The sequence below is a fragment of the Ixodes scapularis genome, unplaced genomic scaffold (genome assembly GCF_016920785.2).
Source record: "Ixodes scapularis isolate PalLabHiFi unplaced genomic scaffold, ASM1692078v2 ptg000658l_1__unscaffolded, whole genome shotgun sequence".
Classification (NCBI taxonomy): Eukaryota; Metazoa; Arthropoda; class Arachnida; order Ixodida; family Ixodidae; genus Ixodes; species Ixodes scapularis.
In genome coordinates, this window is record NW_024610018.1 from 438,377 (window position 1) to 451,891 (window position 13,515).

A 13,515-nucleotide genomic window follows, 5' to 3' on the forward strand; every position below is an offset into this window, starting at 1 on the left:
ACATTTGACCTCAGAAATCCCGCAAAAGCTTCGCTCTTGTAAAATGCAGTTCCAGGGTCACCGCGTAGATGGCGCCAGCGTGCCAGTGTGTTCTCTCGCTCTAAGAAACTTTAAGAGGTTTCAACAGGTCTCGACTCTCTCGGTCGTACTCGGTTGCAAGTGTGTGAACGGGCCTTAGGAGACAGGCTGCTTATCACCCACGCAGGGGTCATAGCAATGCGGTTGTGGCCATAGTAAAATGCCCCAATGGTAAACATTTTGGCCTCTGTGTCATCGACGCTATTGTCTGGTGGCGTGCCAAACAACATTAACACTTCGGTCCTTATCCGTATAGAAGCATATATATTTGCAAACAAACATGATAGCCAGTAGAACTCTAAAATAAAAAAAAAATGTTCAGACTGCCAGTAACAACCCAGAAAATATGGCACATTGATGGATAGACCAAAAAAAGTTTGGAATTAAAAACAGCGCGAAAAGACGAGGACCAGACAAAGAAGTAACACAGACGCAGTGCTACGTCCGTGTCACTTCTTTGTCTGGTCCTCGTCTTTCCGCGCTGTTTTTAATTCCGAAGTATGCACCAACTCACCCAAGCCTCAACTTTATCAAAAAAAGTTGTGGTTGCCACAATTTGCAGACTGACAGATTTGATGGCTTTTGCTAGTATTGACAATGAAGCTAAAAGACCGACTGACCCCATCTTATACAGCTGACTGCTCACAGACACGATGCAGGCTCGGTTATACCCCAGCAGCTTGAAGTATAACCTCTTTCAGGTTTCATGCATATTCACGAAAGAATGAAACAAGGGGAGACAAATACAAACATGCGAGCCCCTTCATCCTAAAATTCTCGAGCTGAAACAATGAACGGTGTCTAAAGAACACATCTTACGTCCCTGAAGGCCGCTTTCAAGACACGCATCGAGACTGCCTCAGATGGGGCAGTACGTTTCATCTCGCCAAAACAGAAGTGACCATTGCATCAGCACCTTTTAGATAAAATATTATTGATAATAATATTGTTTATTTTATGTACCCCAAAACAACCACGTGGGTCTTCATATTGGTGCAGACAAGATAACCAGGGCTTAGTGTTAGATTTACTTCAGGTTGTTTATTGAAAGCCAGCATGGGACACAAATTAAACAGACATGTTGCATCAGCATTTACTGGGATTTGCGCTTAATTGCTGAGAACACAAGTTCCAGGCGAACGCAGATGCAGCACTGCTGTTTAATCCGTGCAATGGCCTCCGGTAGCTAGAATGTTCAGCCGTCTTGTCTAGAGTTCCAGTGATGAAAGTGGCCATTGAGCTTTTGTAGCAGGCAAAATATTGGCTTAGAGCAGCCACTCATGCTTTTGGATCCGATGCCGACATCAATTAGCGCATCACTCGAAAATAAAAATAAAATATGTCACTAAATGAATTCTTCTCTGATCACGATTGAGGATTCCTCTTTGATACTAAATCATATTACTTATTACCTCGTTTAATGAAAGTGAATAGGATGCAAAACAAACATAACATTATTTTTAGAGATAGGCCTCAGATCCAAGTAGGTTTTGTTTACAATAAGTACTAAAATAAAATGGTTCAAAAATTAATCATAGCACAACACCTCCGTTGAGACAAAGCCACTTTCCCCCTCCCCCTTCTTCCAGATAGTTTATCTAGAACGCAAATATAATTTTAGTCAAATACCGGCAAAAACCTGCACACTCACTAAATCGCGTCCCGCTAAGCATTTTGAACCTACCAACTGACATGGTAACCCTGGAGGAGCACGGGGAAAAGAAGGGACGTAGGACAGACACAAAACTCCCCATGCTCCAGGGTTACCACGTCAGTGTTGAACCAGGTCGCCTGCACCCTTGCTTTAGTTACATGAACCTATCAAACTCAAGATTTGAATATTATACACTACGAAAACAATTACCTTCAAGTGTTATGACAACCTACAGTTGACACTGCACTTTAGCGGCACTGTATAGATCCACATTGTTTTTCTTCATTCTTTCTTGGCACAAACTTTTAAGATTAGAGATTAATCTCCAATCTCAACCGAAGCAGCCTGACCTGCGATAGTACTGAGCATAATTTCCGAACCCATTGTGCCAGTGGTGGACATTAAGTCTACTCCGAACGCCGAGTGACCAGAGCGTACACAAGGAGGTGAGCCTTCATCCTCCACTTTGAAGAAATGTTACCGCTGCGGGTCATCGGGGCATCTCGCAAATTCCACTACATGCAAAGCAAAAGGGAAAAAGTGTGCTGGATGTGGTCAAGTCAGACATTTCCGTGCTGTCTGCAAGAGTACTGCCGGTCACACTAGCAAAGGTGGTACTATCAGAGAAGTTGCATGCTTGAATGGCTCTGACGAGGATGCTGTTAGTATTCTTCACGTGCACGATAAACCGAAGAGCGGTAACTACATTCCGGTTCAAGTTAAAAGAATGCCCCTATATTCTTGGTTGACACAGGGTCAGCAGTTTCATAATGTCGGAACATACAAAAGAAACTTCAGTTCTGCTTATCAGCTCCAAGGTGCATCCGCAAGTTAGTTAAATTTTTCGCAACAGAACATTGCCATAGCAGGCTGCTTTGTTGCTGCTGTCGGTTACAAGGAGCGCAAGGCTTCTGTATGCTTCTATGTTGTCCCGAACGGTCAAAGTAAAAACAAAAGTCAAATTTGGGGATTTTACGTGCCAAACCAACGACGGGCATCTGGCACGCCCCAGCGGAGGACTGAGGATTAATTTTGACCACCTGGGGATCCTTTGACATGCAACCGAAAGCTCGGTTACCACGGCGCCTTCTCCGCAATAAGCCTTTGTCACATTGCGGGCACCTCGGCCAGGATTCGAACTTGCCACATGGGGATCCGTAGGCCAGTGCTCTCGCCTCGGAGCCACCGAGGCAGCTGTTGTCCCAAACGGTACGGACATACTCAGCATAGACGCCACTGCTTGTTTGTCCCTTGAGATCAGCGGTAGCATGTTGAAATGTTTCAACACCACGTGCATACCTTCTGGACTCCCTTGAAACTTAGTAGATGATGTAGCGCACCTTTTTGAAGGAAGTCTCGGTACCGCGTAGAGGTTCGCTCATAAGGTGTAGGAGTGTCAAGGAGTCCAGCCCGTTCCTGACAAACTGCAAAGATTTTCTTTTTCCGTCAAGGACGAAGTCTCTGAAGAGCTCAAGCAACTTCTACAGGCAGGCGCCATCGAGAGAATTGATGCGTCTGAGTGGGCCTCGCCGATCACGGCGGTGAAAAAAAAGAATAGGAAAGTTAAACTCTGCATCGATTTAAAAGAAGTAAACGAGGGCGTTGTAATTGACAACTTTCCGCTGCGTCACACTGAGGAACTGCTACAAGCACTGGTCGGAGAAAAGTACTTCTCAAGCCTGGATCTATCGAGCGCATACCATCAAGTTCTTTTGTGACCGAAAAGCCGAGACCTGATGGTGTTCATAACCTACGATTGACTTTTGAGGTTCACCAGGGTTTGTTTTGGGTTGACTTGGCTCCTGCTCCTTTCCAGAAAATGATGTACAATCCTGAAGGGATGTCAACAAGTATGCTGCTACCTGGATGACATCATTGTTTTTGGAATTACCGAAAAGGAGCACCTCGAGAATGTGCATGGAGTTCTCCGTCACAGCAGCAAAGCAGGCTTGAAGCTGAACGACAAGTGCACCTTCAACGTTTGGGAACTTTCATTCTTTGGGCACGTTGTCAGTGAGCGGGGAGTGTCACCCATGCAAAGCCATGTTGATGCGATTTTCAAGGCTCAAGCACCTACAGACATCACCATGCTACATTGTTTCTGGACATGTTCGACTGCTACGTCAAGTTCATCCCTCGATATGCAGAGCTGGCAGAACCACCATGTGAGCTACTATGCAAGGGTGAACATTTCTGCTGGGCGGCTGGGTGGGAAAACAGTTTTCAGAGCCTGAAGTCCTTACTTTCCCGCGAGCCTCTCCAAATGTTCGACCCTAAGCTGCCCGTGGTCGTGACAACTGAGGCCTCAGCATAAGGCCTTGGAGCTGTTCTACAGCAGAACGAAAATGGAGACCTTGTGACCGTCTCCTTTGCTTCTCGAGCTCCAACACCACAGGAGCGGAAGTACTCTGCTGGAGAGCATGAGGCGTTGGCCTGCATGTGGGCACGCGAGCACTGGCACGTTTTCTTGTGGGGTCTGCATTTTATGCTGCAGACCGACCACCAATCACTGTTGACACTGTTGGGTTTGCAGGGGACTGGCCAACGACCATTCAGGATTGCAAGATGGTATGCTTGTTTGCTTACGTACAGCTTCACCATGGTTTTCAAGAAGGGAGAAAACTTTGTGGCAGATGCTCTTTTGCGTATGCCTCTTGATGTGCCCGGGGAAACCCAGGAAGACGAGGTTGTCTGTGCCATTTCTTTGTGTGTATCGCAGCAAGAGTTAATCAAAGAGAGTTGGCAGGAGAACCGTCTGCAAAAAGTGATTGCTTTGACAACTGGCACCTGGACACCAAGAAAGGAGCTGCATCCTAACCTGGCACCCTTTCAACTTTCCAAGAGTGGAGACCTGCTGTTTTGGGGCGATTGGGTTGTTGTTCCTACCGCTATTACTACGAAGGTTATGGAACTAGCACACAAAGCTCACCCTGGAATAACAACAAAGCAGCGGGCTTGTGACATGTATTGATAACCTAGAATGAACAAGCACATTGAAGCTGTTGTTAAGTCCTGCGATATTTGTCAAGCAGTTGACAAGTCTGCAAAATCCGTGGTACCAATTCCCTACATTCAGTTGCATTTCCATCTGCTCCCTGGGTAAAAGTGGGAATAGACATTGTTGGGCCCTTTTCCAATACTCCAAGTGACTGCCGGTACGCTGTAATACTAATTGATCATTTCAGCAAGTGACCCGAAGCGTGTTTGACGGCACTAGTAACGTCAAGAAAAATTATTGCGTTTTTACAGGCGGTGTTTAGCCGTGAAGGCTACCCTACTGAACATGTCTGTGCTCATAGTCCTCAGTTCGTTTCTTCCGAGTTTAAAGAATTTTTGACAGAATGGGGAGTGTGAGACACCTTCTCTTCGGTGTACCATCCCCAGAGTAATGGATAGATCGAAAGTATAACCATGTGTTCAAGGACTCTGTGCAAGTCAGTGTCCAGGAGCTGCGTCCCCTAAAGGAAGCCGCGGTGGAGTACCTAGGAGTCTACCGTTACACACCTCATGCAGCCACAGGCGAGAAGCCAGCATTACTATTGCATGGACACCATCCAAGGACAAGGCTGGACACTGTGGGGGGCCCGTCCAAGGATTTCTTCGATCAACCAACAAAGGGTCTGGGAGAGCTGCGACGAGTGACTCAATACCAGCAGAAGTACAAGAAGTATATGGATGCCCACTGGGGAGCCAGAGTCAGTGTGCTGAAGCCTGGAGATAAAATATGGGTCAAGGTACCAGGACGCAATACAAAAGGTAGCCTCAGCTGTTCTGCACCCCTCAAGGTGGCGAAATACCTGGGGGAGAATGCCTATCACCTAGAAGATGAGAAAGTATGGAACAGAAAGTGCCTCGTCGTCATACCACCAAGCAAGCACCCATGGCACCTTCTCCGCAATAAGCCTCCACCAGATTGCTGGCATCTTGGCCGGAATTCAAACCTGCCAACTGGGGATCCATAAGCCGGTGCTGGGTTCAAGGATGAAGCTAGTTCACTGCAAATTCGCGTTACTTCGCTCTACGATATTTATTTTCCCCTGAGTCACACTTACTACGTTGCCATTTTTGCAAAAGATTGAATAACAAATTCTTTATTATTAGCTTCTCCACTCCCAAAACGCCCACCTAATGTTCATTTTGGGTATAGGGTGTCGATTCATACTCAGGAATTTCGATTTTTATCTGGAAAGAAACTGCAAGAACAAAATTTCTATAAATTGAAATTGACGTCCCAAAGACAGAGAACACCATGCGCCGACGTGCTTTACTCATTTTGGGGAATAAATAGCGCACCTATTTTATTTATTCGCAAGAGAAGTTCCTACTTCAAACATGACGAACTTTCTCAGCTTTTGGGGGCAGCGTACTAGGGGCAAAGATGATATCTTACCTGCAGTTCAGCCGCTAGCAATCGCAGAATAAAATATACACACACACAAAAAAAAAAAAAAAAACTGTCAGGACATTTTATAATTAAACAAGATGCAGTTGGCAGCCAACTACTCCACAATATTGCAATCAGATCAGTCGTACTGCTGGAGAGCTTGGTATTAAAAAGCGTTTCTTTGAGCGAACTAGGTTGTCAACACCGTGAAGGCGACTGACTCGCGAAAACGCAGCCGCCTCTAGTAAGGACACTTACGTAGCGCGTGCCAGTCATTTAGGAAGTTTGTCTCGAACGGACACCGAATTCGTAGGTTATAAAGCTATCTTACGAATAACGCAGCTGCCTAAAATAATAAGGTAAATATGGCAACGCGTTGATGCAACCCGCCGCAACCATACGACGGCAAAGACGCGAGGTGCTTTGGCGACGATACCAGTGGCGAATTTTAAGATGGTCGCGGCGCTCTCAGGTATTCCAGCGTTTACTCACCGAAACAGTTGTTAAAATGTCACATCACCGCTGCTTTTCTAACTTGACAATTCAACACGGCAAGTAAAGCAGTAAACTCCGTCGGGCAGACAAACAGACGAGCGTACTACAGCAAAACAAGCAGCAATCCGTCTGCTTAGAAAACGCGAAAGTAGGAACCAACGGATTACACAAATAAATAAAACAAACTAATGAACGCGTAGTAAAATATTCAATATAATAAATACATATGTTATTTAGTTTTAATAAATTGATTTGAGAATGCAGTTTTATTTTTGTCACGCATCACCTGTTCTATCGGACACCTGTCGCTTAGCAACGGCATCAAGATGGCCGTGATGAACGCAGGTTTTCTCCGTGTTCTTAAACTGCCACGCCAATTCCATCTCGTATTTGAATAATACAACGATTTATAGCTGACTAAAAGCAGTGATTTTAACGCAGAGATACAAAGGAGATCATATCTGCTTTAAACGCCCATCGTTTAGTTTAACGACGGAAAATGAAATCGATGCCGGCGCGCCATAGAGGAGTCCGGTTCGGTTAGAGAAGTGATCATAGCACCTTCATGTTTGCTGGCATGGGTTGCGTGCACTGTAAACGGTCACCCTTCAAACCCGGTGGCCTAAAATCGAGAAGCTCACCAGAACGAAAAACGTATTCATGGTAAGAATTTACTGTCATTTGCTCAGCCGGCGCCCTTTGACCTCTACTTTTGTTTGTAAACAAAGCTCGCACGTCCCGCCAGCGGGTCCATATCACAAGAGCGAATGACATTTTAGCGAACGGCGACATTTGAGCGAATGGTCGTTTTAGCGAATAACGGGGGCGCGCGTTAACCCATCCGTCGCGCTGCGCTTTACGCCGCTTCGCGGCGACAGTCTGCGGCAACTCATTACAAAAATAATGAACTCATTTGGCCCACCCGAAAACGCCGCTTCGCGGCGTCCGACTATTCGCTAAAGTGTCGTTCGATGAAACGTGGGCGTTCGCTAAAACGTCATTCGATCAAGTGAGTGCCTCCCCCCGCCAGCAGTGTCAACACAACTTTCGTTTTCTCTCTCTTTTCCAGGGACAAAAGAGGCAACGTAAACGCAGAAGACTACACCGTTGAGAATGCCAAAGGTGCCACGATTGTGAAGTACCCGGGTCGCGTCCGCGGTCAGCAGTTCATCATTCAGAACTGCGAGGTAATTTATTAATTTATTTATTTCAAATACTTTCAAAGTAGCGCAATGACTCTCATAAAAAATGATTACAACGTGTATATATTAGTAGGGGGATAGCGATCGAAGTGGGAAGGCAGTTCCAATCATTCAATGTTTCGGCTGTGAAATAACTCTACAGAATACAACATTTTATAATTGGGAATACGCTCTGTACGTGCCGCTATGGCGCCACTGTTTCTCGCGCCATCAGCGCCTCCCGTGGTTAGTTTGGAAACTAATAGTATGTTCCCACGTGGAAGCGGCAGCTTACAAGTTGCCATCTGGCGCGCTTCTGCAACTCAGTAGAATAAATGACTCTGTAACATGTTTGAAAGCAAAGCGTTTTAGGCTAGGAAATAAGCGTTATGCTGTCAATCATTTGTTTTCTGTGGAAAGGGGGATGATTCACTCCACGGCAACCAGCGGGTTGTCGAAGCTGTGGCGATGTGTTTCGCGCAAGTGATTTTATGACGACCGTTTCCATTGTTCTTTTATTCTTTTAAGCTTGATGTTTCACCCAGGGAATTTTTTTACGCCGCCTCAGCCTGCTAGGTTGTTCAGCTTTTGACACTTTTTTCCCCTTTGCTGCGCTTCCGTATGAAAGATGGTATGTCCGCAGAGTTCCTCATCTCGTTGCAGTGACCGATGAGGGAAGGGTGAAATTATCTACGGATACTCATGAACCTATGCTCCGTTTCACCTTCAGTCCGAGTGCAGCGGACGCTAGGAGCCATCCCAGCCAATCCAGCGTGGAGAGAGTGTCATGTGACCTTGAGCTCCCTGTGTCGCTCTGCCCAACCGGCAGGTCACGCGATTTCCTCCCGGCGCTGGATTGGCTGGGATAGCTCGTGGCGTCCACTGCGCTCGGACTGAAGGTGGAACGGAGTATAGGTGAGAATCGCACTCGCAAAGCCAACATGCATGACTAGCACAGCATGGGATTGCGCTGGCGATTTTGTCAACCACCTGCGCCTCTAGCCTGGGTAATACGCAATCATTGGGCGCGTTCAGTAGCGCCTCCCTTGCCTCCGAACTGAGCGACTCGAGTCGGAGTCATCAGAGCGCCTACTGAACGCCAAAAAACCCGCGGCTCCAAACCTGCTTCTACGCAGCTTCCGCTTCCCCCCCTGTGCCAGACGGTCTCCGAATAAACTGGAAGCAGACGATGGCGAGCACGATCGCTTTTATTTGACGCCGGTATTGAAGAAGTCTTTACAAGGTCGTTGAAGAAAAAGCGGGTGATTGTACACATCAGCGCTGCTGTTCGAAGTGATGCAACGCGATCGAGCCCTTCGCTTGGTGGTGCAAAGGCAGCTACTGTTATAAAAGCCGACAAAAAACGTCGTCAGCACACGCAAGATACAGAGCTCAGCGAACCTACCCCACCGGTTGCGATACTTTTATATGACCATAAGTTTGTTCTGCCCTTCGTAACAAACTTCCTATAAGATGTATTCGTATACACACGGGAAGTTCGGCCGCGCTCGGCGATCAAGGTTTTGTCGGCCGAAGCGAGCCTCAGCCAACGTGCACCCCGATTTAGCTACGCAAACAAAACATTAATCGGTATCATGCTCTGTGTGAGTGTCCAACCGGCTTCCAAAGTCGCGTTCATACCCCGTTTTGCTTTGTTGAGTGCAGACAAGACTATTGTCAATATTACCGAGTTTTCGTGCAACGGTGATCAAGACACGGCGTCAAATGAACGTTTGCATTGTTTTTTAGCATATTCAAACCAAACAAAATACGGTCCAATGCATTTTCCGAAAGAGCCTTACCTGAAAAAGATATTCGAACGCGTTATTTGTCTTACCTTGAGCACTTTTCATTAACAAAAGTGAGCAAACCGCGCACCCACGACAGAACGGAAGCAGCTTATCCCGCCATATTGTTTGTTTTTTTCCTCTTTTAGCGCCGGAAATCGTCACCAGTCAGGAAATTACGTCATTTTAGCTCCTTTGACTCTACGTGCACCGTCTCCGGACTCGGTGCTTCGGAGCTTGACTTTGAAGCCCCGGAGTTACGTGCACCGGAAGTGACTTTTGGCCGTCCAGTGAAAGGAGTCAGTGACTCCTTGACTCCGGGGCCGCTACTGAACGCGCCCATTGCATCCGTTGGCAGTGAGCCAAATATAATTAACGAGCTTCTTGATTACTGCTTCATGCTTCTTGACTTGTCCAACAAATCAGGATTGAAGCTCATAAATCAAAGTCTGAAAATGTAGCTCCAACTAATATTTGAAAGGCAACCCGACGTTTCAAAACCAACTCGGTTTCTTCTTCAGGGGTGACTGAAGGCACACGGGACAGCAGCGGCTCCTAACTTCTTTGTCTTCGAAAAAGAAAAGAAAAGGAAAAGAAATTAAAAGAGAAATTAGGAAATTGAAAAATTGTAACAGATCGTTATGGTTGACGGTCATCCCTTCAGCTTTTTCGTCAGGTCACAGAGGCCATGTGCGTGCACAGAGGGCAAAGCGCCCAGGGACTTGTTTAGGTTTCCTGGCGTCTGCTGGATTTGCCACGATTCCAAGAAAAGTCTTCTTTGAAAATGGGGCTCCGTGTCCACCACGTGCGTGTTCGCGAAGGTCTAGGGCAGGGGTGGCCAGGCTGACCCGGCCTAAGAGCTGCAAACAAAAGCACAAAACTTTTAAGAGCCGTGGGGGGGGGGGGGGGGGGGGGGGCAAACCTTTGTTTAGAGCAATAAACGAAACTGGGACTACTTTCAACCCCTGCGAGTCAAAAGCAGTCCAATTATGCGTAAGGTAGCAGTAGCACAGGAGTACCAAACCGCAACCTGTCTTTTCATTTAAGACACGTTCCATGTTGTTTTTTTGGGGGGGAGGGGGAGGAGAGGGAGCAGCGAGCCGCACTTTAGGAAGCGAAGAGCCGCATGCGGCTCGTGAGCCGCAGCTTGGCCACCTCTGGTCTAGGGTATCGCAATGTTCGGCGATGGCAGTGAGCGCAGCGCCATCGCCGAACATCGCGATACCCTAGACCAGGGTTGGCCATTCTCAGCAGTAAAAGCACAAGCAGCGAGTTCCGTCACAATATGTCACATCAGAACACAACACAACACAAATCCCTTCACTTGTACAGCACTTAGAACTAATATATATATATTTTTTTTTCTAAGGATATCTGCTCCAAAAGCCACTTTTGCTGCTCCAAAACAGTGTTTTGGTTGGTCCAAAAGGTGCTCCAAAACGGCTTAAGCCAATCATATCACTGATTCTGTAGTATAAACGTGACTTTATCAAGAGTGTGATTCTGACGTATGTGGCCCAGCTTCGTTGCGTGAACGAGGGCCCACCACTTTTTTTTGCAGGACTCGACCATCTATGTCCTGTACCATGTGAACACAGTTACCATCGATGATTGCATCAACTGCAACATCATTCTGGGGCCTACAAAAGGCAGGTGAGTGCAGCTAAATGCTGGAGGTATTCGTGGCAAATGGTATACTTGAAGTCAGGGTGGTCTGGGAGGTCCCTGAATCCCCCCTTCTCCACACCAATAGACCGATCTCACGAGGAGTTGCGCGACGCCACCGCCGCTGCTGTGCATTCTGGTATCTGTAGTTCTCCCCAGTTTTCCGGCCGCGTCGGCACGCATTGTACGCCCGGCGTTTGGAAATTTTCGGGTTAGCACGAGACTTTTAGCCAGGTGTTGACTCATGGCTTTCAATCGGTGGCCTCACATGTTGTATGCCATGGAGCTAGAATAACAGCACCATGCAAAAAGGCCTCGGATATTATGTCTTCCCGCAAGAAAGAAGCATGGCAAAGAAAGGTCGACAGAGCCAGACAGAGCGGCAGGAAAAATAGCGTTTTACGATTTGTTTCGCGATTTTCTTCATAATTTATGTCCAATTATTGCACGTCAGCTAAAATATGTAAGATTACAGGGCACGAGGCATACAGCGTGCCGAAGTGTTCCGTAAGCTGGAATCTCTCTGACCATTTGCTCCGTAGCGGCCTATTCGTTGGTCTATTTTAAATAGGACCTCCGCACTGCTTTGTGGAGGCCGTTTTTAATACACTTCTTACTCGGCGTATTTTGGTGGTTATAACTGGTATTGGGACGACATGTTTCAAGCACAACTGTGCTTCAAAAGATCAGGACAATCACCAAAAAAGAGCAGCGATTCCCGATATGCACCACTTGATATAAAACAACTTTTTTTCGGAAGCAGCCTTCAGTTGTTGTTTTTTTTTTTCCATACCTACGCGAAAACATTACATAATGCAATTTACCGTAATATCCCGAGTCAACGCCCACCCCCCCCCACCGCCTGAAATTCTCAAAACTTGTGGGGTGGGCCATGACTCGGGTACCGAGCTCAAAAAGTTTTGAAAGAGTTTAAAAATGTGATTTTTTTTGTCTGTGTATAGCGAAGCTAGACAGGAGATTAACTGAACTCAAATCTCAGGTTGGTATCCTACTTGCGACTTATTTTACTGTCGAGCAAAATCCACTGCTTCGCGGGTAGCTCGTTTCCGCCTCCTCCGAGCAAGTGCAATTCGAAGCCATGACCGCTGCAGCCTTCGGTCCGACGTGAATGGAAAAAAAAAAAAGAAGAGAATCATCGAAAAAAAAAAAGAAAAAGAAAAGAAAAATCGCAAGAAGCCACAGTGACCGAGCAAAGGTGACGAAAGCCGAAAGGAAAGCGGGTCCATGCTTCCTTTTCGACTTCGGAAACAAGCAAACCGGCAGCCTTTAACCGACGCCTAAAACGAACCCAGTACAAAAGCAAAAATAAGATGACAAAAGCGAAAACCATAAAAAGGCTCTCTCCGCGGGCGTGACCGTTGCCGCGGAAAGCACGTGCACGCACAAACTCAATGACCTTTGAGTTTGTGCAGTCGCGCGCGCGGCTCCGGGACAACTTTTTGTGGCAGTACAACCGGAGCTGCAGGCGGCCAAAGCCAATTGGGCACTGACGCCGAGTGCAGCCATTGGTTGTTCTCAGAACGCAGCCACCGGTTATGCTCTGCGCCGGCGCCCGGTTGGCTTGTGGGGGGGGGGGGGGTGATGCTTTGGGAAAGGAAAATGACGCTTTGTTTCCAGGCTTATACTGCCGGTAGGTCAGCGCCATGTTGGGGGAAGGGGAGTGGGAGAAAAGAGCTCGAAAGAGGCTTCGATCGCCTACAGCTCTGACGGCGTTTCAACGCTCAACAATAACAACAATGTTTTCTTTTACAGATAGCGCGGCTTTCGTAAGGTGACGCGTAGAGCGGCTGGCTGCGTTGTGGACGGTGCGTCTGGCATGCCGCCCGAGATAAACGAAGCGTGAAAAAATAGGAAGAAAACGTTTGCGCTGGGGTGTACGAGCATATCTTTATTTACTCGTCGTCCTCGTCGAAACCGTCAAATGACGCATCAAGTCGAACAGAATGTTGATGGCTTCGTCTTCCATCCCCTCTCGCTGTTCCGGCTCCAGCGCCGCAGGTGAAGCTTCTTTGGCGGACGCCAGTCGCTCGTTCAGCTCGCCATCTTCCGAGCCGTCAAGCGCAGTGGAGAGGCCGCATCTCTTGAAAGAGCGGTAGACGGTCAGACACCGCGGCCCATGCCTCCGCCACGAAAGTGATGACGTCCTGTCGGGAGGGCTTCTTCAGGTTCCCCTTCGGTGTCATTGCTCCCACTCTCATGAATTTGGCCCATATGCCTCGGAGGTGATCCTTGAATGGCTTTATCCATGAC

At 47.4% G+C, this 13,515-nt stretch overlaps 2 protein-coding genes across 3 annotated transcripts in view; one reads left to right on the forward strand and one right to left on the reverse strand.

The window, feature by feature from the left end:
• Nucleotides 1-6,703, reverse strand: part of LOC120848537 (SPRY domain-containing protein 3-like) — a 30,130-nt gene extending 23,427 nt beyond the window's left edge. The window contains exon 1 of the mRNA XM_040220531.2: nt 6,609-6,703. The gene's annotated coding sequence lies outside the window, so the exon portion shown is untranslated. The remainder of the gene's footprint in view (nt 1-6,608) is intronic.
• A 245-nt stretch (nt 6,704-6,948) lies between these two features.
• LOC120848538 (protein XRP2-like) overlaps nt 6,949-13,515 on the forward strand; it is a 32,269-nt gene continuing 25,702 nt past the window's right edge. For both annotated transcript variants that reach the window (XM_040220532.3, XM_040220533.3), the window contains exons 1-3: nt 6,949-7,274; nt 7,681-7,798; nt 11,141-11,232. In XM_040220532.3, coding sequence (XP_040076466.1) covers nt 7,177-7,274; nt 7,681-7,798; nt 11,141-11,232 — 308 coding nt within the window. In that variant the 5' untranslated portion in view covers nt 6,949-7,176. The remainder of the gene's footprint in view (nt 7,275-7,680; nt 7,799-11,140; nt 11,233-13,515) is intronic.